Source organism: Gobio gobio (genome assembly GCF_949357685.1).
Source record: "Gobio gobio genome assembly, chromosome: 22".
NCBI classification, from domain to species: Eukaryota; Metazoa; Chordata; class Actinopteri; order Cypriniformes; family Gobionidae; genus Gobio; species Gobio gobio.
In genome coordinates this window covers 7,014,912-7,035,726 of record NC_137118.1, presented here as the reverse complement: position 1 = coordinate 7,035,726, position 20,815 = coordinate 7,014,912, and the positions used below count along the sequence as shown (strand labels likewise).

Sequence of the window (20,815 nt, the reverse complement as noted above, 5' to 3'; positions counted from 1 at the left end):
ATCAGATTCATTGATCTATGCTAAGCTATGCTAAAAGTGCTGTTTAACTCTGGGGGAGTTAAAAAAATTAGCCTATTTTCAAAAATAGTGGCACATTCCTTTAAGACCCTTATTCCTCGTCTGGGATCGTGTAGAGCTCTTTGAAGCTGCATTGAAACGGCAATTTGGACCTTCAAACCATTGTACCCCACTGAAGTCCACTATATGGAGAAAAATCCTGCAACGTTTTCCTCCAAAACCTTCATTTCTTTTCGACTGAAGAAAGAAAGACATATTGGATGACGTGGGGGTGATTATCAGGAAATTTTAATTCTGAAGTCAACTACTCCTTTAAGATTCAGCTCACATGTAGTGGATCTTCACCAAAAAGGAATTTTCCTCCTGCCTTATTTGCTTCATGAGTTATTGCATGTCAAATAAGAAAGATGTGTAAAATATATATATTTTTTGTGTCTTTTATCAGCAATTTCTTAGCATGAGAATGTCCAAATGTAATTTTTTCCCCCCAATTAAAAAAGAAAAGTTTCCTATCAAACGATACCTACCTTTTGAATCTCCTTGCTATAGTTTTGGAGTTATGATTTTAGTGTATGTCACTCAGAAAAAAAAACAACTCTAGGGTTTAAAGGGTTAATCTGGTATGTTTTTGCCGCAGAGGTCTTAAGCAAATGGCCAGGACTGATAGTCCTAGACCTAGTCAATCAACACATCCAATCTGAATGGGCTTGGAGCCGCTAGAAATGAGCTACAGTGGAAGTTAAGTAGGCCCAGATAAGTCGAGCACAGGCATAATGCTCTCTTTACTATCAGGCTGCTCCAAAGCCAAATGCCCCTCGGTCATTCCTGTGGGCACAATGAGGCCATTTACATTCCCTGAACTGAACACACACTGGCACGCATGATAACTCCCTGATTGAATTAACTCCATGCTACACAACTTCCTGTATGGAAAGCTGCTGAATTTGTTTCATAATTTTACATCTCCGCAAATAATTATTTCGCAACACTCGATGGCATCACTGCACCCTGTTGCCAAAAACAATATTGTCATCAAAACAATGAGACATACCAATTCTGATAATCTTGACATTTCATTGCAAAAACCTCCACACCTCTGTTGTGAAGCCTGTTATACAATACAGTCACGTTTCGCACAATTATCAAGCCACATACATCCGGAAAGACTACTTGCTCTGAAATACAGAAGCGTGCTTAGTCATAACAAGTAATAATGACTCATGAAACAACTCATAAACACGCAGATGATATTTTTCCTCATTCAGCGTATTGTGCCAAAGCAATGTATTCGTTTGGTTGAGACAGATGCGATTTGTGAACTGAAACGGTATTGATTGTTACTTTCTGTTTGTGTGTTTTTATTAATGGTTGAACTCACTGTTGGGGGTTATTGACTGACCAGAGCTCTTTTGCCTCCTCCCCTCTAAACTATTATCACATACTTGACCTCCACAGGTCAGACAAAGGGGAATCGAAAGCAGGGTCACATTCTAACAGAGAAGCAAGATATTATGCTGACCGTCTGATACTTTTGAGAGGAAATCAGTTATGCTGACCTTTCAAGCATAACTTAACAATCGCTTTACATCCTGTAACGCCATACTGAGAATATGGTGAGTTTTTATTATTTATTGAATGTGACCCTGGACCACAAAACCATAAGTCATAAGTCACACGGGTGCATTGGATGGGTTTATCGATTTTTATTTTATGCCAAAAATCATTAGGATATTAAGTAAAGATCATATTCCATGAAGATGTTTTATAAATTTCCTACTGTAAATATATCAAAGATTTATTATTAGAAGTAATATGCATTGTGGAGGACTTCATTTGGACAACTTTAAAGGTGAGTTTCTCAATATTTAGATTCTTTTTGCACCCTCAGATTCCAGATTTTCAAATAGTTGTATCTCGGCCACATATTGTCCTATCCTAATCCATACATCAATGGAAAGCTTATTTATTCAGCTTTCATATGATGAAAATGTACCTGTATGACTGGTTTTGTAGTCTAGGGTCACATATACACTGAAAAAAAAAGTGTGTTGGATTTACATGATTTAATTGTGTACATCGGTCCCACATGAATCAATTAAGTTAAACAAACATAATTTGTTCATGTAACTTCAACATCATGGAATGAAGACATTTTAATTAAGTAATCTCAAAGTGAGTTATATGGTTCCCTGACATGATTCAGGCATTCAACTTCATATCCTCAATGGTAACCCACTGTCATTTAAATTGTTCTAATAATTCCAACATAATTGAATATTAAACACTATTAAACACAATCAAGTCTGCCCCTTTCTCATCTTGCTCAAAAATACATAAAATCACACTTTTAGATATAAAATAACAACATTTACTCTCCCTTGATTTAGCCATAAGCAAAGCATGCTGGGAACGAACAAGCCCCGCCCAGTTTCAGTTAATGCAACACTAATCATTAATGTAATCTCAACACAAACAGTTTGACTTATATTTAAGTGGATTGAACACAATCAAATTAAGTTAGGACAAAATGTATAGCAATTGTGTTGATTTAGCTCATTTTAATTAAGCAATTTGAACAAGCAGTAAAATATTTTTTTTCAGTGTATGATATATGACTTAATTGTCATTTATATGTCTGTATATATATACATATATATATATATATATACATATATATATATATATATATACATATATATATATATATATATATACATATATATATATATATATACATATATATATATATATATATATATATATATATATATATATATATATATATATATATATATATATATACACACACTGCTGTTCAAAACTTGATCGGTAAGATTTTTAATGTTTTTAAAATAAGTCTCTTATATGCTTATCAATGCTGCATTTATTACAAAAAAAACAGTAATAATGTGAAATATTATTACAATTTAAAATAACTGTTTTTTATTTGAATATATTTTAGAATGTAATTTAATCCTGTGATGCAAAGCTGAATTTTCAGCGTCATTACTCCAGTCTTCAGAGTCACATGATCCTTCAGAAATCATTCTACATGATTTTCTGCTCAAGAAATATTTACTATTATTATTATCAATGTTGAAAGCAGCTGTGTACAATTTTTTTCAGGATTCTTTGATGAATAGCAAGTTTAAAAGAACAGCATTTATCTAAAAATAGAAAGCTTTTATAACATTATACATTAGCGTTCAAAGGTTCAGGGTCAGTAAGAATTAAAGAAATGAATCCTTTTATTCAGCAAGGATGCATTGAATTGATTAAAAGTGACAATAAAGAAATGTACAGTTACAAAAGATTATATTTCAAATAAATGCTGTTCATTTGAACTTTCTATTTGTCAAAGAATCCTGAAAAAATGTACACAACTGTTTTCAATGATTGATAATAATCATAAATGTTTCTTGAGCAGCAAATCAGCATATTAGAATGATTTCTGAAGGATCATGTGACACCGAAGACTGGAGTAATGATGCTGGAAATTCAGCTTTGAATCACAAAAATAAATTACATTTTGAAATATATTCAAACAGAAAACAGTTATTTTAAATGGCAATAATATTTCACAATATTACTGTTTGTTTTGTATTTTTGGCGAGCAGAAGAAACTACTTTTAAAAACATTATTGTGAACAACAGTGTACACACACACACACACACACACACGCGCCATATATATATGTTATTTATTAAACATCTAAAACATGTTTAGAGTCGTTCTGAAATATTTGAGGAATAAAGACTGAGTCATAATGTGCATTAAGTAGAAAGACCCATCATCAGCCGCTGTAATGATATGATTGTTCATCTTGTGCAACTCCATTGCTCCTTTTTCTCTATCTGCTGTCCTTTCTTTGCTGAAAGATATGCCCGGGAGACATTGGATCACATTTCCTGTGTGTGTGTGTGTGTGTGTGTGTGTGTGTGTAGTGTCATGGAAGTGGAACTGAGAGCGTTGTGCTTTAATAAGCACTGCGCTGTATCGTGTGACCTCCTGGTCTTGGCCCCAGGGACCCCCATTCTCATTACAAACATCATCCATGGTGCTTCGCTGCAGATGCATGGGGGCAAGTTTAAAATTTCAAATTTGTCATCAGACGGTACCTACATGATATTCAATTTTCTTCATTCATGAAAAGTAACAGTTTTTTTTTTGGGTGATTTTCAAAAAAAAAGAAAAAAAAAAAGAAGTACATAACAACATAAATAGCTTCATTTAATCCAAACATGTCTGAGCATTTTCTGGATACATTAAAGACCTTGGTTCTCGCTCTTAAATTTCGTATTTCTGCTACTGATTGACGGATTGCACCATTATCAGACCATTACGTTAAATTACGTCTATAAACCATTCTGTTGTGTGTGCATTCCCTTACGAAAAAGTAATCTTATTAAGTACTTAAATAATGTTCAAGTATATTTTTACGTTATGTAGTAAGTATACTAATATCTCACTACTACACTCTAAAAAATGCTGGATTAAAAATAACCCAAGTTGGGTTGAAAATGGACTAACCCAGCAATTGGGTTGTTTTAACCCAGCGGGTGGTTTAAATGTTTGCTTAAAACAACCCAATTGCTGGGTTAAAACAACCAATCGCTGGGTTAAAACAACCCAATTGCTGGGTTCGTCCATTTTCAACCCAACTTGGGTTATTTTTAACCCAGCATTTTTTAGAGTGTAGTAGTAAACTTGTAAATGTACTATTTCAATACTGCTTGGGACTAAATTGGCCCACTTTTAGTACATAAAAAGTATAAAAACATGTTTAAGTGTACTATACTAAGTGTAACAGTATAGAAAACATTAAGTACACAACTAGTTGTACTGCATCTGTACTACAAGTGAACTTATAAGTATACTAGTAGTTTACTATTTTAATACTTGTAGTAAATCTTTTTAGTTTATGATAGTACACTTTGAAGTATACTCTCAGTAAACTACTAATTTAGTAGTTTTATACTGCAAGTATGTTTCCTTTATGTAAACAACATCATACTTATAGTTTGTATATATTATTTTTACACTTTAAGTATACTACTATTTTCCTATTTAGGTATTTTTTTTATACTTAAAAACCTTTAACTCTCTTCATTTGATTTATAAGCTGTTTAATGTTTGATGAACGTGTTGTTGTACATTGGCATAAGCAATCTTGGCCGTGTCCCAAATGTCACCTTAAACCCTTGCGGTCTTCCTACGAGTCCGCACTTTCGTGACGTAATGGCTATTTGACTGTTGGGAAGAAGTCCGCTGCGGAGCCCGCATCAGTGCAAAAGTGCTCGCGAGATAGCCGGAGAATTCAGTCAGTGGCTGGGAAAGCGTAAAGTAGATTTGAAATCAATTCCTATGTACACTAGCAGTGGATTAGCCTACACAAAGGTCATATCTGTTTCATTATAAATCAATATGTTCAACAATGTAAGTTTATAAGCCTACAACTACAAGCAAAGTCCCTTTAAGACAAGTCATTTCACTCTGCGGCCATCTTTGAAACGCCTCTCGGGTATGCTAGTGCAGCTCCTATCTCTGACAGGGGAAACATCAAATTCTTCAAAATTGTTCGCCAAGCTTGCGCTTAAATTTCATGTTTGAAATCACTAGTGACATCTGACAACAATGGTCTCATAAATGTTGTTTCTAAACGCTCGAATCATGACAAAAAACTGCATTTTTCAGGCTGGAACAAGCTATATAATGTGCCACTTCAGTAAACGGCAGCTGAAGTGACACACTTTACTAATCAACGATTGGCTCTTTAATTTAGAAGGCGGGGCTTATTCGCTATATTGGGTGTTGCACTTTTTCCCATCGCAGTCTTCATGTATAAAGTTTTTGCTGCAAGGCAAGTATACATTGAATACTTAATTATACTTTTAAGTATATCTTGATCAAAATTGTGTGTACAAGTATAGGCCAAATATACTTACACTTTTCAAGTCAAGTATACTTAAGTGCAATTTTAAGTCTATTTCTGAGAAGTTTACAAAGTAGACAGAAAGTATTTTTTTAGTGTAAATGAAGTATACTAATAGCACACTTGAAAACACTTCTTTTTCGTAAGGCTATTCTGGTGTGTCTTCAGGTGCAAAGATTTTTCATTGTTGTTGCTGCTTCCTGTTTCCTTGTTGAGTGCTTATAGCATGTTTTTGTAGTGGTTTGACCTCACAGTTTCACATTTTGACGCAGGTTCTGTAGAGAATCACTCATTCTTGTAACTGTATTAGGTTTCACAGTGAGTTTTCTGTTGAAGAGTAGAATAGGAAATCCATATGTAGCTGGTCTCGAAGGATGAGTGGAATGCTAATCTAAAAGATCGAAAAGGCCTGTTAGTGTTTATATTCACAAAATTGGATATGATACGCCTGTAAATATGATTATAAATTGAAAGCCAGACTGTGACATTGCGATTCAATAGCATCTGTCAAAAAATCCTTTCAAAAACATGCACTGTTCACAAACAAATACAAAACTTAGAAACTTAGAGGCCTAGAAATCAAAATGATAATTCCTGATAATTTCCAGGCATTTCATGGCTAAGAATGCAAACATGAATGAGATGAAATAAAGTTGAAAGAGAGGAAGACAGAATATGTAGAAGAGGAAGATCAAGACATTTCTTATTAAAGGAGCAAAACAAAATGTTCCGCCAATGGCCCACGTGGTTTTAGGGCACCTAAACAACGGGACCTGTATGGAAAGCCAGTTTAACATTTATCCTTTTAAACTAGCTTGTAGGCATTTCTACATTTTTATTAAACTTATTTTTTTATTTATTTATATGCTAGTACGCTGTAAAAAAAATTGTTTTAATGTAAATGAAAGTTCTAAAAGAAAAAAAAATATTTTTATTTTTTCTACTTCAGAATTTCATGTTCAATGTTTTTTTTGTCTGTAGCCTAAATGTTTGTTACATTTACTAGCAATTTTTGAATAATTTTTTTTTAGTGTATACTATTTTGCAAGGATCTGAGTAGTTCTGACTAGTTTTCTAGTTATTGCTGGTACCTATTTTAGTTTAACTATTGTACTAGTGTCCATTAAAGCTTTATTGGTACATATTTAGGCTTTTAGATACCTTACTAATTACATATTCAGTAGTGTAATTAGATTACTATACAAATTTTTCTCTCCAAAAAGTATTTCATTACTTATCACTAATTACTTTCTAAATCCTATATCAACCTCGACTAGTTAAGTGATTCAAGGATAGACATGAAACGGCTCTTTATTTAATTCAAATAAATAATAATATAACTACATACATTTTATTTATTTATATATAAATATATATATTTGTATAATTAAATATACATAAATTATTCGTAATAACTGACCAAAGTATTACAAATGTGAGACAGATACATAAAATCATGCATTTTAAAGTTAGACTTTAAATTTTGATGTTAATTCCACTATTGTATTATATATATATATAATTGTTCAACAGTCTATACACAGTATTTAGTTCAATTACATCAGATGTAACTGTACTTAAATTACAGAAAAATAAGAGTAATCCCTTACTTTACTTTTTCAAGGGAAAAGTAATTAAATAAAGTAAATAATTACTTAACTAGTTACACCCAACACTGATTACCAGTAACAAAAGAGTAATTCAAATGAAAAGATACTCGTCAATATTGGATTAGGTACTAGTAACAAAAAATATACAAAGATTTAAGTTAGGCTATCTATTGTAGACGTTATAAATGCTAAGGCAGCTTGCCATATGACTTGTTTCCATCGGAGAAAGTGAAGATGACTGAATATACAATTTGCACAATAGGAACAACCTACAAAACGCTTTGCACGATTTCATTGCCTCTTCATTCACGGAAATATTAAGTATGCACTTAAAGTCTCCACTCCAATTGGCGATTGGAGAACTCCGTCACCTCGGAGGACGTTCGCGCCTTCTGATTGGCCGCTGGAGAGCGATTGCTTCATCGGTTCCGCCCACTCGGCTCCTCCCTGTTGCTTTCGCTGCTTCTTTTTCCAGTACTGATTTTTAACCGAGCAGTGTCACGACCATATCAGGCAGCGAGAAAAGCTGGATTGTACTGCGTTTAAGAGGATTCTGCGTGAGGATACGGACGAGCCGCTTCTAGTTGTTGAACATCTGGGCAGAGATGTAACAGTTTCCTGACATTGGCGCTGTGTTTTTGTTGCTTTTGTTGTAATTTGTTGTGGGGACCTCCCTAAAGCTTCAACTCAGGAATTCTGACATTCCCTGTATTGGCAGCTACACTGTTTTCCTTTTGCCGCAGTAAGTCTGGAGTTTTTAGATTATACAAAAGAGCAATTTACAGTGAATTTAAGATCCCTGCTCGGGCTAATTAGTTGTTGTAGTCTTTGAAGATCAAGTTGTGTGTCTAACTACGACGCATTTTGTTACATGCGCTTTTAAAAAGTGCAACACAGTAATCTCGTATTTCTGCAGGGTGGTTTTTAAACTGTTTCATCCCAAAGTATTCCCAGTTTAGTGGGCACTGCTTAGACAGCCCACTGAAACAAACTGCATGCTTAAAAAAAGTTTTATAATGGGATTAAATAATTAGTTCTTTAAAATGGAGTTCTGTTTACATGTTTGGTGATCATGATTTGTGTGAGACACATCTTGTACCTTTAATTATAGTTGTGTATATGGTACGTTTTACAATATACAAATGTTCACCAACGTAATCAGTGCTATTAAATGGGTTACAAAGTGCAAGCATCTTAATTTCTCTGTTTGTACCAATCGCTGGTCTGATATAAAAGGTTATCAGTCCTGTGGTACAGTTCCTTTATACTGTCACATATCTGCCCACATGTGTTTTTGTTGCCTTCAACATCTCTGTATGTTACAGTGTGCAGAAAATGGCAACTGCTCTCAGTGGACGCCCACCTAACAATAGGAAAGGCCGTATTTTAGGCATTATTGACGCCATCCAGGACGCTGTCGGACCCCCCAAACAGGCGGCCGCGGACCGCCGGACCGTGGAGAAGACATGGAAACTCATGGACAAAGTAGTAAGTGTCCTGACTCCTGAGTGTGTTTACAGTCTTCCTGCTGATGACGCAACAGTGCTTCCTCCGCTCTCACGCGTTAAAAGACACTTTTCCATGAAGTTTCTTGTTTGGAAGCGTTTGTTTGATACATTGTAGCGAAAACTGTTTACTGAGTGGCGGCAAGAGCGATGAGTTTGTTCGTAGCATCTATCTATCTATCTATCTATCTATCTATCTATCTATCTATCTATCTATCTATCTATCTATCTATCTATCTATCTATCTATCTATCTATCTATCTATCTATCTATCTATCTATCTATCTATCTATCTATCTATCTCTATCTATCATTCTATCTATCTATCTCTATCTATCATTCTATCATTCTATCTATTGAATTTGATCTATCTATCTGTCTGTCTGTCTGTCTACTCTGTGCGTCCATCCATCTCCGTCTGTCTGACTATCCTTCTGTCCTTCATCTATCCTTCTATCTATTTATCCTTCTGTCCTTCATCTATCCTTCTATCTATCTATCCTTCTGTCCTTCATCTATCCTTCTATCTATCTATCCTTCTGTCCTTCATCTATCCTTCTATCTATCCTTCTATCCTTCATCTACCTTTCTATCCTTATATCTATCATCTATCATTCTATCTATTGTTCTATTGAATTTGATCTATCTATCTGTCTGTCTGTCTGTCTGTCTAATCTGTGCGTCCATCCAACTCCTTCTGTCTGTCTGACTATCCTTCATCCATCCATCCATCCATCCATCCATCCATCCATCCATCCATCCATCCATCCATCCATCCATCCATCCATCCATCCATCCATCCATCCATCCATCCATCCATCCATCCATCCATCCATCCATCCAAAACATATATTTTTTTGTATTTATTTATAGCTATTTTATATATGCAATACTTTGTGATTTTATATAATTTATACAAATAAATCTTCTGGGATTTCTTTCCCATCCATCTTTACATTTCATTACCAATTCAATATTTTATTGTATACAGAGTTCTGTACACAGTGTGGTGATCATGATTTGTGTTACAAAGTGCAAGCATTTTATTTTCTCTTAACTAGTCTGTTGTACTAATGATTGGACCTGAAGGTTTTAAGTCCTGGTACAGTTCATTTATACCTTTTTGAATTGTTTTTTATTCAAACGGAATTATTTAGTAAAAACGGCTGTGTGTAGTGTGTCCTCTGTGAAGAGGAGTCGATTTTTCTAAGCCGATGGTGTGTGTGTGTTTTTCAGGTGAGGTTATGTCAGAACCCCAGACTACAGCTGAAGAACAGTCCTCCGTACATCCTGGATATTTTACCTGACACTTACCAGCACCTGAGGCTGATTCTGTGCAAATACGAGGAGAACCAGAGACTTACTCAGCTAAGCGAGAATGACTATTTCAAAGTGTACATCGACAGCCTGATGAAGAAATCCAAAAGAGCCATCCGCCTCTTTAAGGAAGCCAAGGAGAGAATGTACGAAGAACAGTCACAGGACAGGTAGGGTGCTTTTTATTTCGCTTGTGGTCTGGTCAGTGTTTTGCGAATACGGATTGTTTTTGTCCGTTGTGCAGTGAAATGGGGCAGAGATTTGTCTTTTCTTCTATGTGCATTTCGCATCAAGATGCCAGCAGATGGTTCTTAAGGTCATCTTCAAGCGTTATCACGGTTGTCAGTCTCATAACTTGTACGGCCTTTCTTTTTGACATTGATCTGTTGCCCTTTGAACGTCCTGCCGGATGGACACAGACATAGGAGAGGTCAGGTCACATGACTGCCCTGTCCATTGAGTTTCCTCTGGTGGTTCATGTCAACTTGAGTCATGGCTAATTATCATGGAAATCCAACTCTGATCAAGAGCAGAAGCCCTAATGAAAGAGACCGACCCCCGCTGGATCTAAACCCTCGGTGGGCCAAGCAGACTCTGCGCAGGGCGAGAACAAAGTGAGAGACATTATTAACAGAGCAAGTGTGTCTCGGGCATAAGCTGACACATGCAGAATCCTCTCCCCGGGGGCCATTAGAGCTCTGGGTCAGCCTGTGCGTTTCAGACATGAAACACGGGCCTTGACTAAAGAGGAAAATCTTAGCATTCTGTTTTACTGACAGCCAAGCGTAACATTCCCAGCATCTGTTTTAGAGCGTAGCCTCACATCAATTAAACTGCATTTAGGCCACTGACTATTTGGGTAAATACTGCACAGTTTGAAAACGTATCATAAGGCGTTTGATACTGCCAGCAAATAATAGTGTTTCAGCTGTTGGTTTACATCCCAGAGCTTTTGATTGGCAACTCTGGCTCGGGTTTTGGCAGGAGAGTTTAATTTTAGTAATGCTTTCGATCCCAGTCTCACCAGGTTCTGCAGGGGTGAGATGATTGAAATGAATTTTTTAGGGCTGATGGATAGGTAAAACAGCATTTTTTAGCCTGCGGACGCCAACTGACAGGCTGTCCTGACACGTTGTTGTATCCAGAAGCTGTGACACTCGCTCCGGACAGGAGCAGGGATATCGGCTGACGGCCCCTCCACGTCTGCTGTGTCACTCTGTCTTAAATCTCAAGGGAGAGATCCTCTAGTCTGCCTTCCAGCCTTTGGCTCCCTGTCCCACACAAAGGGGGGGATAGTAATGTGTCCTTTTGGAGGTTGCAAAGAGGAAGGAAAAGAAGCAGGGCTCAACAATAAAAGTGCTATCTGTCAGTAGTCCTACGTGGTCACCGTATCCTGTGCTTGATGATCATGTATTTGTGTTTTTGTGTAAGTAAATATAAATGCTCTAATATACATGTGATTGATATATATGATAATATTTAGGTATTTTATATTTAAAGGGGTCCTGTTATGCTTTTTCAACTTTAGTTAGTGTTATTGGTGTATTTGGAGTCCACTCCAAAGGGAGATATTTTATTTAAAATAATATACTTCCAAGAACTACAACGAACGACTCGTTTGGACTTTTTTTTCTTTTTATTTCGGATCATGTGAAGTCACAATGTTACTAATTTCAATAATCCCCGCCCACGGAATGCACGTTTTTATTTTTCAAAATGTCGAAAAGACGCAATTCTTTCCACCCCGTTTCCAAAACTCATTTGTCTGACGAATGAGTGTTTCAAATTTGGTTCAAACACTGTTCCTGAATATTATAACCCCAATGTTTTTCTGTGTGCTGCACATTTTACGTGCACAAAATGCCGGCTACGCACAAAAGCTTCTGAAATGGAGCACTTCCTACTTTGTCGGGACAGTCTGTTGTTTGTGTATCACAGCTTGTAAGTAGGTGTTATTATTTCAAGTTGCGTTTTCTATTACCAGTTCCAATTATACGTTTTATGTTGTTGCTACGATGTGAACAAAGAGCAAAGCTTTGCTTCCACTCGCCTGCTAGCCGATATTAATGTTTACTGTAGCTTTTTTAAAGCTGTTCACCGCCCCTTGGGAAAATTAACTGTGATTTTGTGATCAATTATTGTTTGTATTAAAGTATCTAAAATGTATAAGAAAATTACAACAACAAAAAAAATACCACTCTGAAACGTTCCGTGCATGAAATCCGCTCTGGACGATCCTCTTGTTTGTTAACATTTTAAATTCTGAATCAGACTTGAATTGGTTTGAAATTGACACCATACTTAATATTTACATATGCAGATGAAACTCGCAGTTATGGTAAGGGTCGTGACAATTCCCGAACACACGCTAAGCGTGTTCCAATCACAACACACCGGGCCAGCTAACCAATCACAGCACATTTAGTATTTCGGAAGGAGGGGCTTCAGCGAAACAGGAACTAAACAGCGTGTTCGAGACAGACTGGGGAGAGAGGTGCTGTAGTAATGTGAAATATGTGAAAAATAATGTGTTTTTTGAAGCATATTTTAGTACACCTCAAAAACAAAATCAAGACTTCGAAAAATGGCATAATAATAGGTTATTATTAATGCAATATAGAATTTAGTGCAAAACAATATATTTTTAAAACATTTGTAATTTACTAATATGCATATCTGAACTAGTGTATCACAGACAGTTATTGTAACGTGATAAAATATATGATGTAGAGTTTTTTTAATTGTATAAAGTCTAACTTAAGGACACAAGGCAAATTTAGGAAATTCTGACAATAAAGTGATTGTGTGTGTGGGGTTCAGATATCCTACATTATGGGGACAAAATGTCCCTACAAAGCTGGCAATATCTGAAATCCTTGTCCTTTTTGGTCCCCATGAGGAAAACTGCTTATAAATCAAACTAAATCTTTTATAAAATATAATTTTTTTTTTTTTGTTATGGGTAGGGTTAGTTAGGGGATAGAATATACAGTTTGTACAGTATAAAAATCATTATGTCTATGGAAAGTCCCCATAATCATGAAACTCAACGTGTGTGTGTTAATGAATCTATCTTTGTGGTAGGACCAGTGAAAATGTTGGCGGGGCAAGTGAAAGTCCCACTTAGGCCAGCAGTCCCCTGAATGAGATGTACAGAAGAGACAGTAAGAGAGGAGGGAAACAGGAGAAAGAGGCATGTGGAAAGCGAGTTCATTCATAGTGCAGTGGGGCTGCGGGGAGACATCAGTATAGAGAGCTGGTCCCCGGCCTGCAGCCAGGCATCTTCGCGGAGGCCCCGCATGTGCTACAGTAATTATACTGCGGCTCCTGAGACCAACAATGGGACTCTCTTTTTCTGTCTTTCTCCCCCAGCACCCTCCTGCCATAAATATCATCTCGGCCATGCAGCGTTAGACAGTCTTAGGAAGACGAAATGCTCCCCAAACAACTTAAAATGCTCTTTTAATCTTTTAATCACTGCCAAAATAATGTTTATTTTTATTTGTATGCCTTGCTTTTTTTTAAATACTACACATCTCATTGTTGACCTTGTCTGTGTTACTATCTTTGTCTGTTTACGTTGTTGCGACAGCTGTGGGCAAGCTACTACAACAACAAAAAAAGAACAAAATGAACCATACTGTAAAATCTTAGCAGGGCGACGATACAGACACCAATGTTCAGATTGTGTACTGTACTCTAGCAATGTCAACCCTGTTTGATAATTATCAGAGGATTGCTGAGGTTCTGAGTTTCTCCTCTTACTGGAAAGATCTAAATGCATTACTATCTATTAGTATTGACATTAAGAGGCGGACAAAACGGTGGTCTGGAACAGAGATGAATGGGCCGGATGCATTGAATCTAGAGGACGTTGGCAAGCTTCGCTGTATCTGGGGCTGAGGTGGCAGTCTTAAACTTACAGTGTTGGATCTTTCGTGCTTTAATCTCCTCAGTGTCTTTTTTGGTGACACAGATGGATAGCATTGCGGAGAGAAGCGTGGAGCCGTGCAGTAGACACATATCTTCACCGAAGCCTCATTGGCATGCTGGCTTTTCAGCCGTCGTGCATCATGAGAAGATCGGCAGATGTTTTAATTTTCCTGTGGCTTTGAGGTGTGAGAGACTGCTGTCAACAGAGATAGAGACTTCAGATGTAGTGTTCTCGAACGCGCAGAAGAAAATATCTGAGGTTTGGCCTTTAAGCAGGCCACAGACAGCGGGGACGGTCCAGGGAGCTGTTTTGCATTCTCACTGACTGTGAAATCACATGTGTATTTTAGAGCTAGGTTTAAAGTATAGATTTCTCGATTTTAGCCGGTTTTCATTTTGATGAACCGATATCGACTCTTAAATCCAATGAATGTATCTTTTAGTCAATGAAACAGTCTCGGCTTTAAAATTCTGTAAACTTTATTATGAAATTCCAACACTGACACATCTATATGTGAGAACCAATGATGCACTGGAGCTACACAAGGACCACCTCCCTCATTTGTGCATGGAAAAGTAAAAATAAATACATGTGGGAATAAATAAATATCAAAATAAATGAATGCTTAAAACATTTAAAAAGAAAATAATAAATGAAGGAAAAAAAAAACAATACAAATATTACATTGAATAGAAAATTGGTTAGTTTTTTTCCTATTTCCTATTATTATATTTAATTATTTATCTATATATTTTATGTTATGTTTTGTTCAAATTTCAGCAGGTTTCGGCCTCCATAGTACTGTACCTGATATACTATATACAAATAAATCGATAACGAATTGAAATGCATTGCAAACTTGTGAATTTTTAGTACCCAGTCCTATTTAGGGCGGTGCTCAGAATATCGATACAACGATACATCGTCATGAACTCCTGACGATGCGCGTATCGATACTGTGTGCTTTTGAATGTAATCAACGCGACGCGAGCAGCAGTGCAAGACATTCACAATGGAGAAGAGGCTTTCAGTTAAGAATGAACGAAACATTGCAGCGCGCCTCACATCCATTCAATAGCAATACTCGTTGTGCTTTGTTGATATAAAACAAAGTCTCGGATTTCAAATGACGTCCATTTTATTACGAAATTCAAAAACATAAATACCGTTTTGGCGCTGTGGCGTGAGATCGCTTTGGCGCAGCTCAGCTCTAGAGAAGCGGCCGCTTGCAGTGCACGTGAACGGATCTTCTCTTCCGCCTTAATACCAGTTACAGCGCGAAATAAACATGAATGAACATCTTAACGTGTGTTATAAGATAGAGTACAACTTACCGAAATCCGTATCATTTCACATGGAATCACTCGAACAGTGTTTCAAACGCGGAAAGGCGTCAGTAAAACAGCTTACAATGTCATGTAACGTCACATTGATGTTGCCTCAGAAAAAAAACATATCCAGTGTCCATAAACTCGTTTGTCAGCTAGAAAAATTGACTCTAGAGAGGAGCATTTTGCTGAATATATGCACCATATTCCATATTCATTATAATTTGTAATGTTCTTCAATATTTAATGCATGTTTGAATCAATCTGGCAAGTTTTTATGACAGCCACCATTTAAATGTTTATATTTAAAAAAATATGTATATTATATGATTATGTAATTTGTAAAGTTAAAGGGTTAGTTCACCCAAAAATGAAAATTCTGTCATTAATTACTTACCCTCATGTCGTTCGACACCCGTAAGACCTCCGTTCATCTTCGGAACACAAATGAAGATATTTTAGTTGAAATCTGATGGCTCTGAAAGGCCTCCATTGGCACAATGCACTTTACACTCTCAAGACCCATAAAAGGTACTAAAGACGTCGTTACAAAGTCCATCTCGCTACAGTGGTTCTACAATAACTTTATGGAGTGACGAGAATAGTTATTGTGCGCAAAAAAAACCTAAATAACGACTTATATAGTGATGACGATTTCAAAACACGGCATCATGAAGCTTCGAAGCGTTATGAATCAGTGAGTCGATTCAGCAGTTTGGATCGCCAAATTTCAGCAGTTTGGCGGTTTGACACGAGATCCGAATCATGATTCGACTCACTGATTCATAACGCTTCGAAGCTTCATGTTTTTTTTAAATGATATCACAACTGTTCTAACTCTGGTTATTCAATAAACCGATATTACTGTTACTAAACTCTGCTCAAAAGAAATTGAATTCCAAATTGATCCATATCGTGATGCGTATCGTATCGTGACATTGTTGGTGATACACAGCCCTAGTCCTAGTATATTTACCGTCATTCTTAATTGTGTGTTACTCTACCTCTTCTATTCCCATCACGCCAAAAAACAGAATGGCACAAAGAGTTTTTATTTCAGCTCTGAGAGCCCTTCAAGTGAGCTAATTCCCTTCTGAGAAAGCTAATATACTGACTGGCTCACGAGTGGCAGCCGTCTGTTTAAATCTCCTTACTCAACTCGTTCAATTTAAAGCCGCTTAACGGCTATGGAACAGTTTTTGTGTTCTGCAAATGAGCAAAAAGTGATCTTTCTTCCCGGCTTAAACCTCTGTCTCGCACCTGTAAACTTGTGTAGGCGTTAGCACCATGATGTGATGTTTGGAATGTTTTTATTTCCTTAAAGCACAGGATGTTTACCGGCCAACCATCCTTAATTCGTGTCTGACCGCAAGGACTCTAGCTACTATGTTCTCCACGCAGATGTTCCAGCATGCTCACTGTGGACAAACACAATGCTCTGGTTGTTGAAACTGCCTTCTTTTGGAGGTCAGTACCATCTGCTGTGAGTAAACCGAAATGGATCAACATGTTACCGTACAGGGGGCAGGAACGTCACGGGATGATACTTAGAATAAACGCTGTGCTGAAACAGACCAGATTGCTAATGCAGCAGCAGATTTGACAGTAAAGGTCACTGATGTAGCTTTATCTCAGGACACCGTCTGATGAAAAGCTGAAGTGAAAGTGCAGACCTTGATGGAAACGGAGTTGTGGATTTGAAACTGCTTGGTAGGGGAACTTAAAGACGGGCCTGCCTTGTTTCCTTTGACCTTGAATAAGCACACTGCAGAGAGCTTCTCTTGAAATGTTAACTCGGTTAATTTTACTGCACGAGCTGGAGTTAATGTTCAGTGTTTTCTTCCCAAGGAGGAACTAATTATAGATTAGCTTGATTGGTTGATGAGGACAATTGCTCATTCTTCAATAGATTCTTCTCCAGAAGACGTTTCAGCATTCAGCTGATTATATCTCTCATCCGAAGTAATAATTGCGTTATGTTTCAGACTCTCGCTGTGAGAATGAATATATATTTTATGGCAGACGGTCCTAAAGATCATTATAAAACAGACAGTTTCAGTCCTGGAAAGTAATTGGACAAAAACATTTTGTTGAAGAAACATTATAATTATGAATATGCAATATTTTGCACTATATTGGTCGATATTACATGTTTTCTTTATTTACACTAACATTGAAAAGTTTGGGCTCAGTAAGATTTTTTTTTATAAAAACGTTTTTGAAAGAAGAAAGTTTACACAATGTGTATTATTATAAAAATATTGTTACAATTTAAAATGTAATTTATTCCTGTGATGAAAAAACCAAGCGGCAACCTCCCCCAGTTTCTCTTGAAGCCAATACGGAAGTGACTTAAACTGCAATTCATCAAATGGGCTCCAGAAGGGAGCAGAATCTCATTGAGCCCCATGTTAAAATGCCCAACTTTACAGCATAAAAAAAACATGTTTACTGCCTGATACAAATTGTGGTTTTGGTCTATATATCTAATTTTGCCTTTCATGACAACTGTGAGGGGGGTGAATTTTTTTATAACTCATTTGTTTACATTATAATAAAGCCTTAAAGTGTGGCATAATTAAGGGCGTGGTCACTTTGAGTGACAGGTGGATTGCCGTTTGTCTGTTAGTCATCACATCTCCTCAGCTCCACCCATGCCCCGCCTCTTTGCCCATTTTCTATTATTCGGGAGTGAAGTGCAATGACGTGCTGCAAAGATGGCAACGGCCAGCTCGACCCGACTTTACGCTTTAAAACTACTCTTCAGAATCCTGTGGGTGACGTCACGGACACTACGTCCATATTTTTTTACAGTCTATGGGAAAAACTGATCTTTCAGCAGTCGTTACTCCAGTCTTCAGGGTCACATGATCCTTAGGAAAACAGAAATCATTCTAATAGGCTCAAGAAACATTTTAAACATTATCAATGTTGAAAACAGATGTGCTTTTTAATATTTTGTGGAAACCATGATACTTGATTCTTTTATTTGACATTGAAATATTTTGTGTTTTGGAATATCTTTACATTCACTTTTGGTTACTTTAAATTGTCCTTGTTGAACAAAAGGATCAATTTCTTTAAAAAAAGACCCAAACTTTTGAACAATAACATCATTATTGCATATATTAAAACGTATCTAACGTTCACTAGTTAATCTTTGAAATTGCTAATAAGTAATAACATCATTGTTAAATTTATTCTCAAAATGCATTAATATGTATTGTTCACAGTCACACTGTATATTTCAGTGTTGTGATGTCTAAATTCACTCGTCGCTTTATTTTTTTGTGTTTTATTTGAAATTTATTTCGACAAAGTATTGTATTTTAATATTGGCCATTTATTGGTTCAAAAATAAATAAATGGCTTATTGCAATGCCCAGGATAATGGTACCTCCCGCTTAAGATAACAAGTAATCACTGACTGCAGTGATGTCCAATACCTGCCAGACCTGGGCACATGGTACTTGATGGACTGCAGCAGGACATGTCACCCCTTGACTGGAGTTAATAGGAGTTATTTACAGAGTAAGTTAATGCCCTCCCACAGAGAATGAAAGGAAAATATATCCTCCCCTCATGTCAGAGCCTGCAGACCAAATGGGCCCCTCGCCCCTCTGCATCCCCCAATCTCAGCCTTCACCAGCTGCATCCATCACACACAGGCACAATGAAGTTCAAACAGCCAAATAACAGTGGAACAGAGCCAGATGTTCTACTCAATTAGGGGTCTCCCCGCTCTTTGGTCACTCTTTCATGTTTTCCCGCTCTTTTTTCCCCTGCATCATCCCATTGTTTAACGTGTTTGTCTTGCATCGGAGGGTCAATTAAGTCCTCCTGTGGTGTTATTGTGATCATGTTTGTGTTTATTTTTTCTTTAATTGCCTTGTCAAATGCAGTCCCGGCGCTTTGATTAATGAGCGGAGGTCTGCGTTTGGGTAAAAGCGCAATTAGCAGCCCCCAGTTTACCACCAATCAGATGGCAAGCCACATATCCGAACTCCCCCACCCCACCACGCCTCAGTTACCGCGCCGTCTGCTCTTCCATGTGATGATGAGCTTCATCTGGTGCCCGGCTAATGATGGAAAAAGATGAATTAATGAGGAAGTCACGGACCGATTCCGAACCTCAGATCTGGGAGATACCTGTGTATGCCGTTTTTGAATTGGCCTTAATTGGAAAAGACCTCACTTCCGAGTCTGTTCTCCACATTTTAACTGGATGGGAATTCTCAAGATCCCAAGACTTCTCCAGATCTTAAAGGAAGTGAGTCTGGGGTGAAAACCGGAATGGAAAGACACATGGGATATATGACCTCTAGAGGAAGGGCAAACGCACACATACATACACACTCTCTCTCTCTTACAAGACCAGACCCCAGTGCAACCCAATCTTTATGCAGCAAATCTGCATTGAGAGCAGATATCGGTTATGATTTCTGATGCATTGCACAATTTATCCCTCTCTTCAGTCATCTGGAGGAGGAAGTGCCCCACAACATCCTGTTTCCCTTCCACAATTATCCTTTCACTGTGAACACAAACACATTTAGGTCCGAATGCATATGATATTCAAGTTTAGGCATGCAAGCAATGTTGTTTCAAGATGTTAGAATGCAATTCATAATTACATTTTTTATTTACAAAAAAAGTGTATATATATATATATATATATATATATATATGTGACCAGTCACGGAAAGTAGGGACACAAGTCGGTTCTGGGGCATTTTGAGTTATTTACAGATTCTGAAAGTGTAGTCTCCAAGATTTCCAGCAATGTGTAACACATGGAAATCTGATAATATTTGGACAAGTTGTGTCCATTTGAAGGCAGGCACTCCAAAAAGCTTAATAGGGAGAAATTTGCCTCTAAAGATTGTGTTCTCACCTGTTCTCACCTGCTGGGAGTGACAATTGGGCTCATTTACATCTCATTTAGATAAGCCATACCCCCTGTAAAGCTGCATGGTTGCAATCGGACCGCATACTATTAATAATAAAGGATAATGTGCATTGTAAATGTCAGTCATTTATCTTTTTTGACAAAAAATGATTTTTTAATATGTGAGTTATATCTTTTTATAAAACCTTTTTTGTCAAAACTCTATTTGAACTTGTGCATTGTAGATAACATGTTGCAAGACACTCCTTTAAAATCTGGCCA

General features: G+C 37.0%; 1 protein-coding gene across 1 annotated transcript in view; it reads left to right on the top strand.

Annotated features, from left to right (window-relative positions):
• Window positions 1-8,034: 8,034 nt before the first annotated feature.
• Window positions 8,035-20,815, top strand: part of cblb (Cbl proto-oncogene B, E3 ubiquitin protein ligase) — a 93,328-nt gene continuing 80,547 nt past the window's right edge. Inside the window, exons 1-3 of the mRNA XM_079804835.1 lie at window positions 8,035-8,303; window positions 8,887-9,049; window positions 10,303-10,553. Of these exons, the coding sequence (XP_079660961.1) occupies window positions 8,897-9,049; window positions 10,303-10,553 (404 nt within the window). The 5' untranslated portion in view covers window positions 8,035-8,303; window positions 8,887-8,896. The remainder of the gene's footprint in view (window positions 8,304-8,886; window positions 9,050-10,302; window positions 10,554-20,815) is intronic.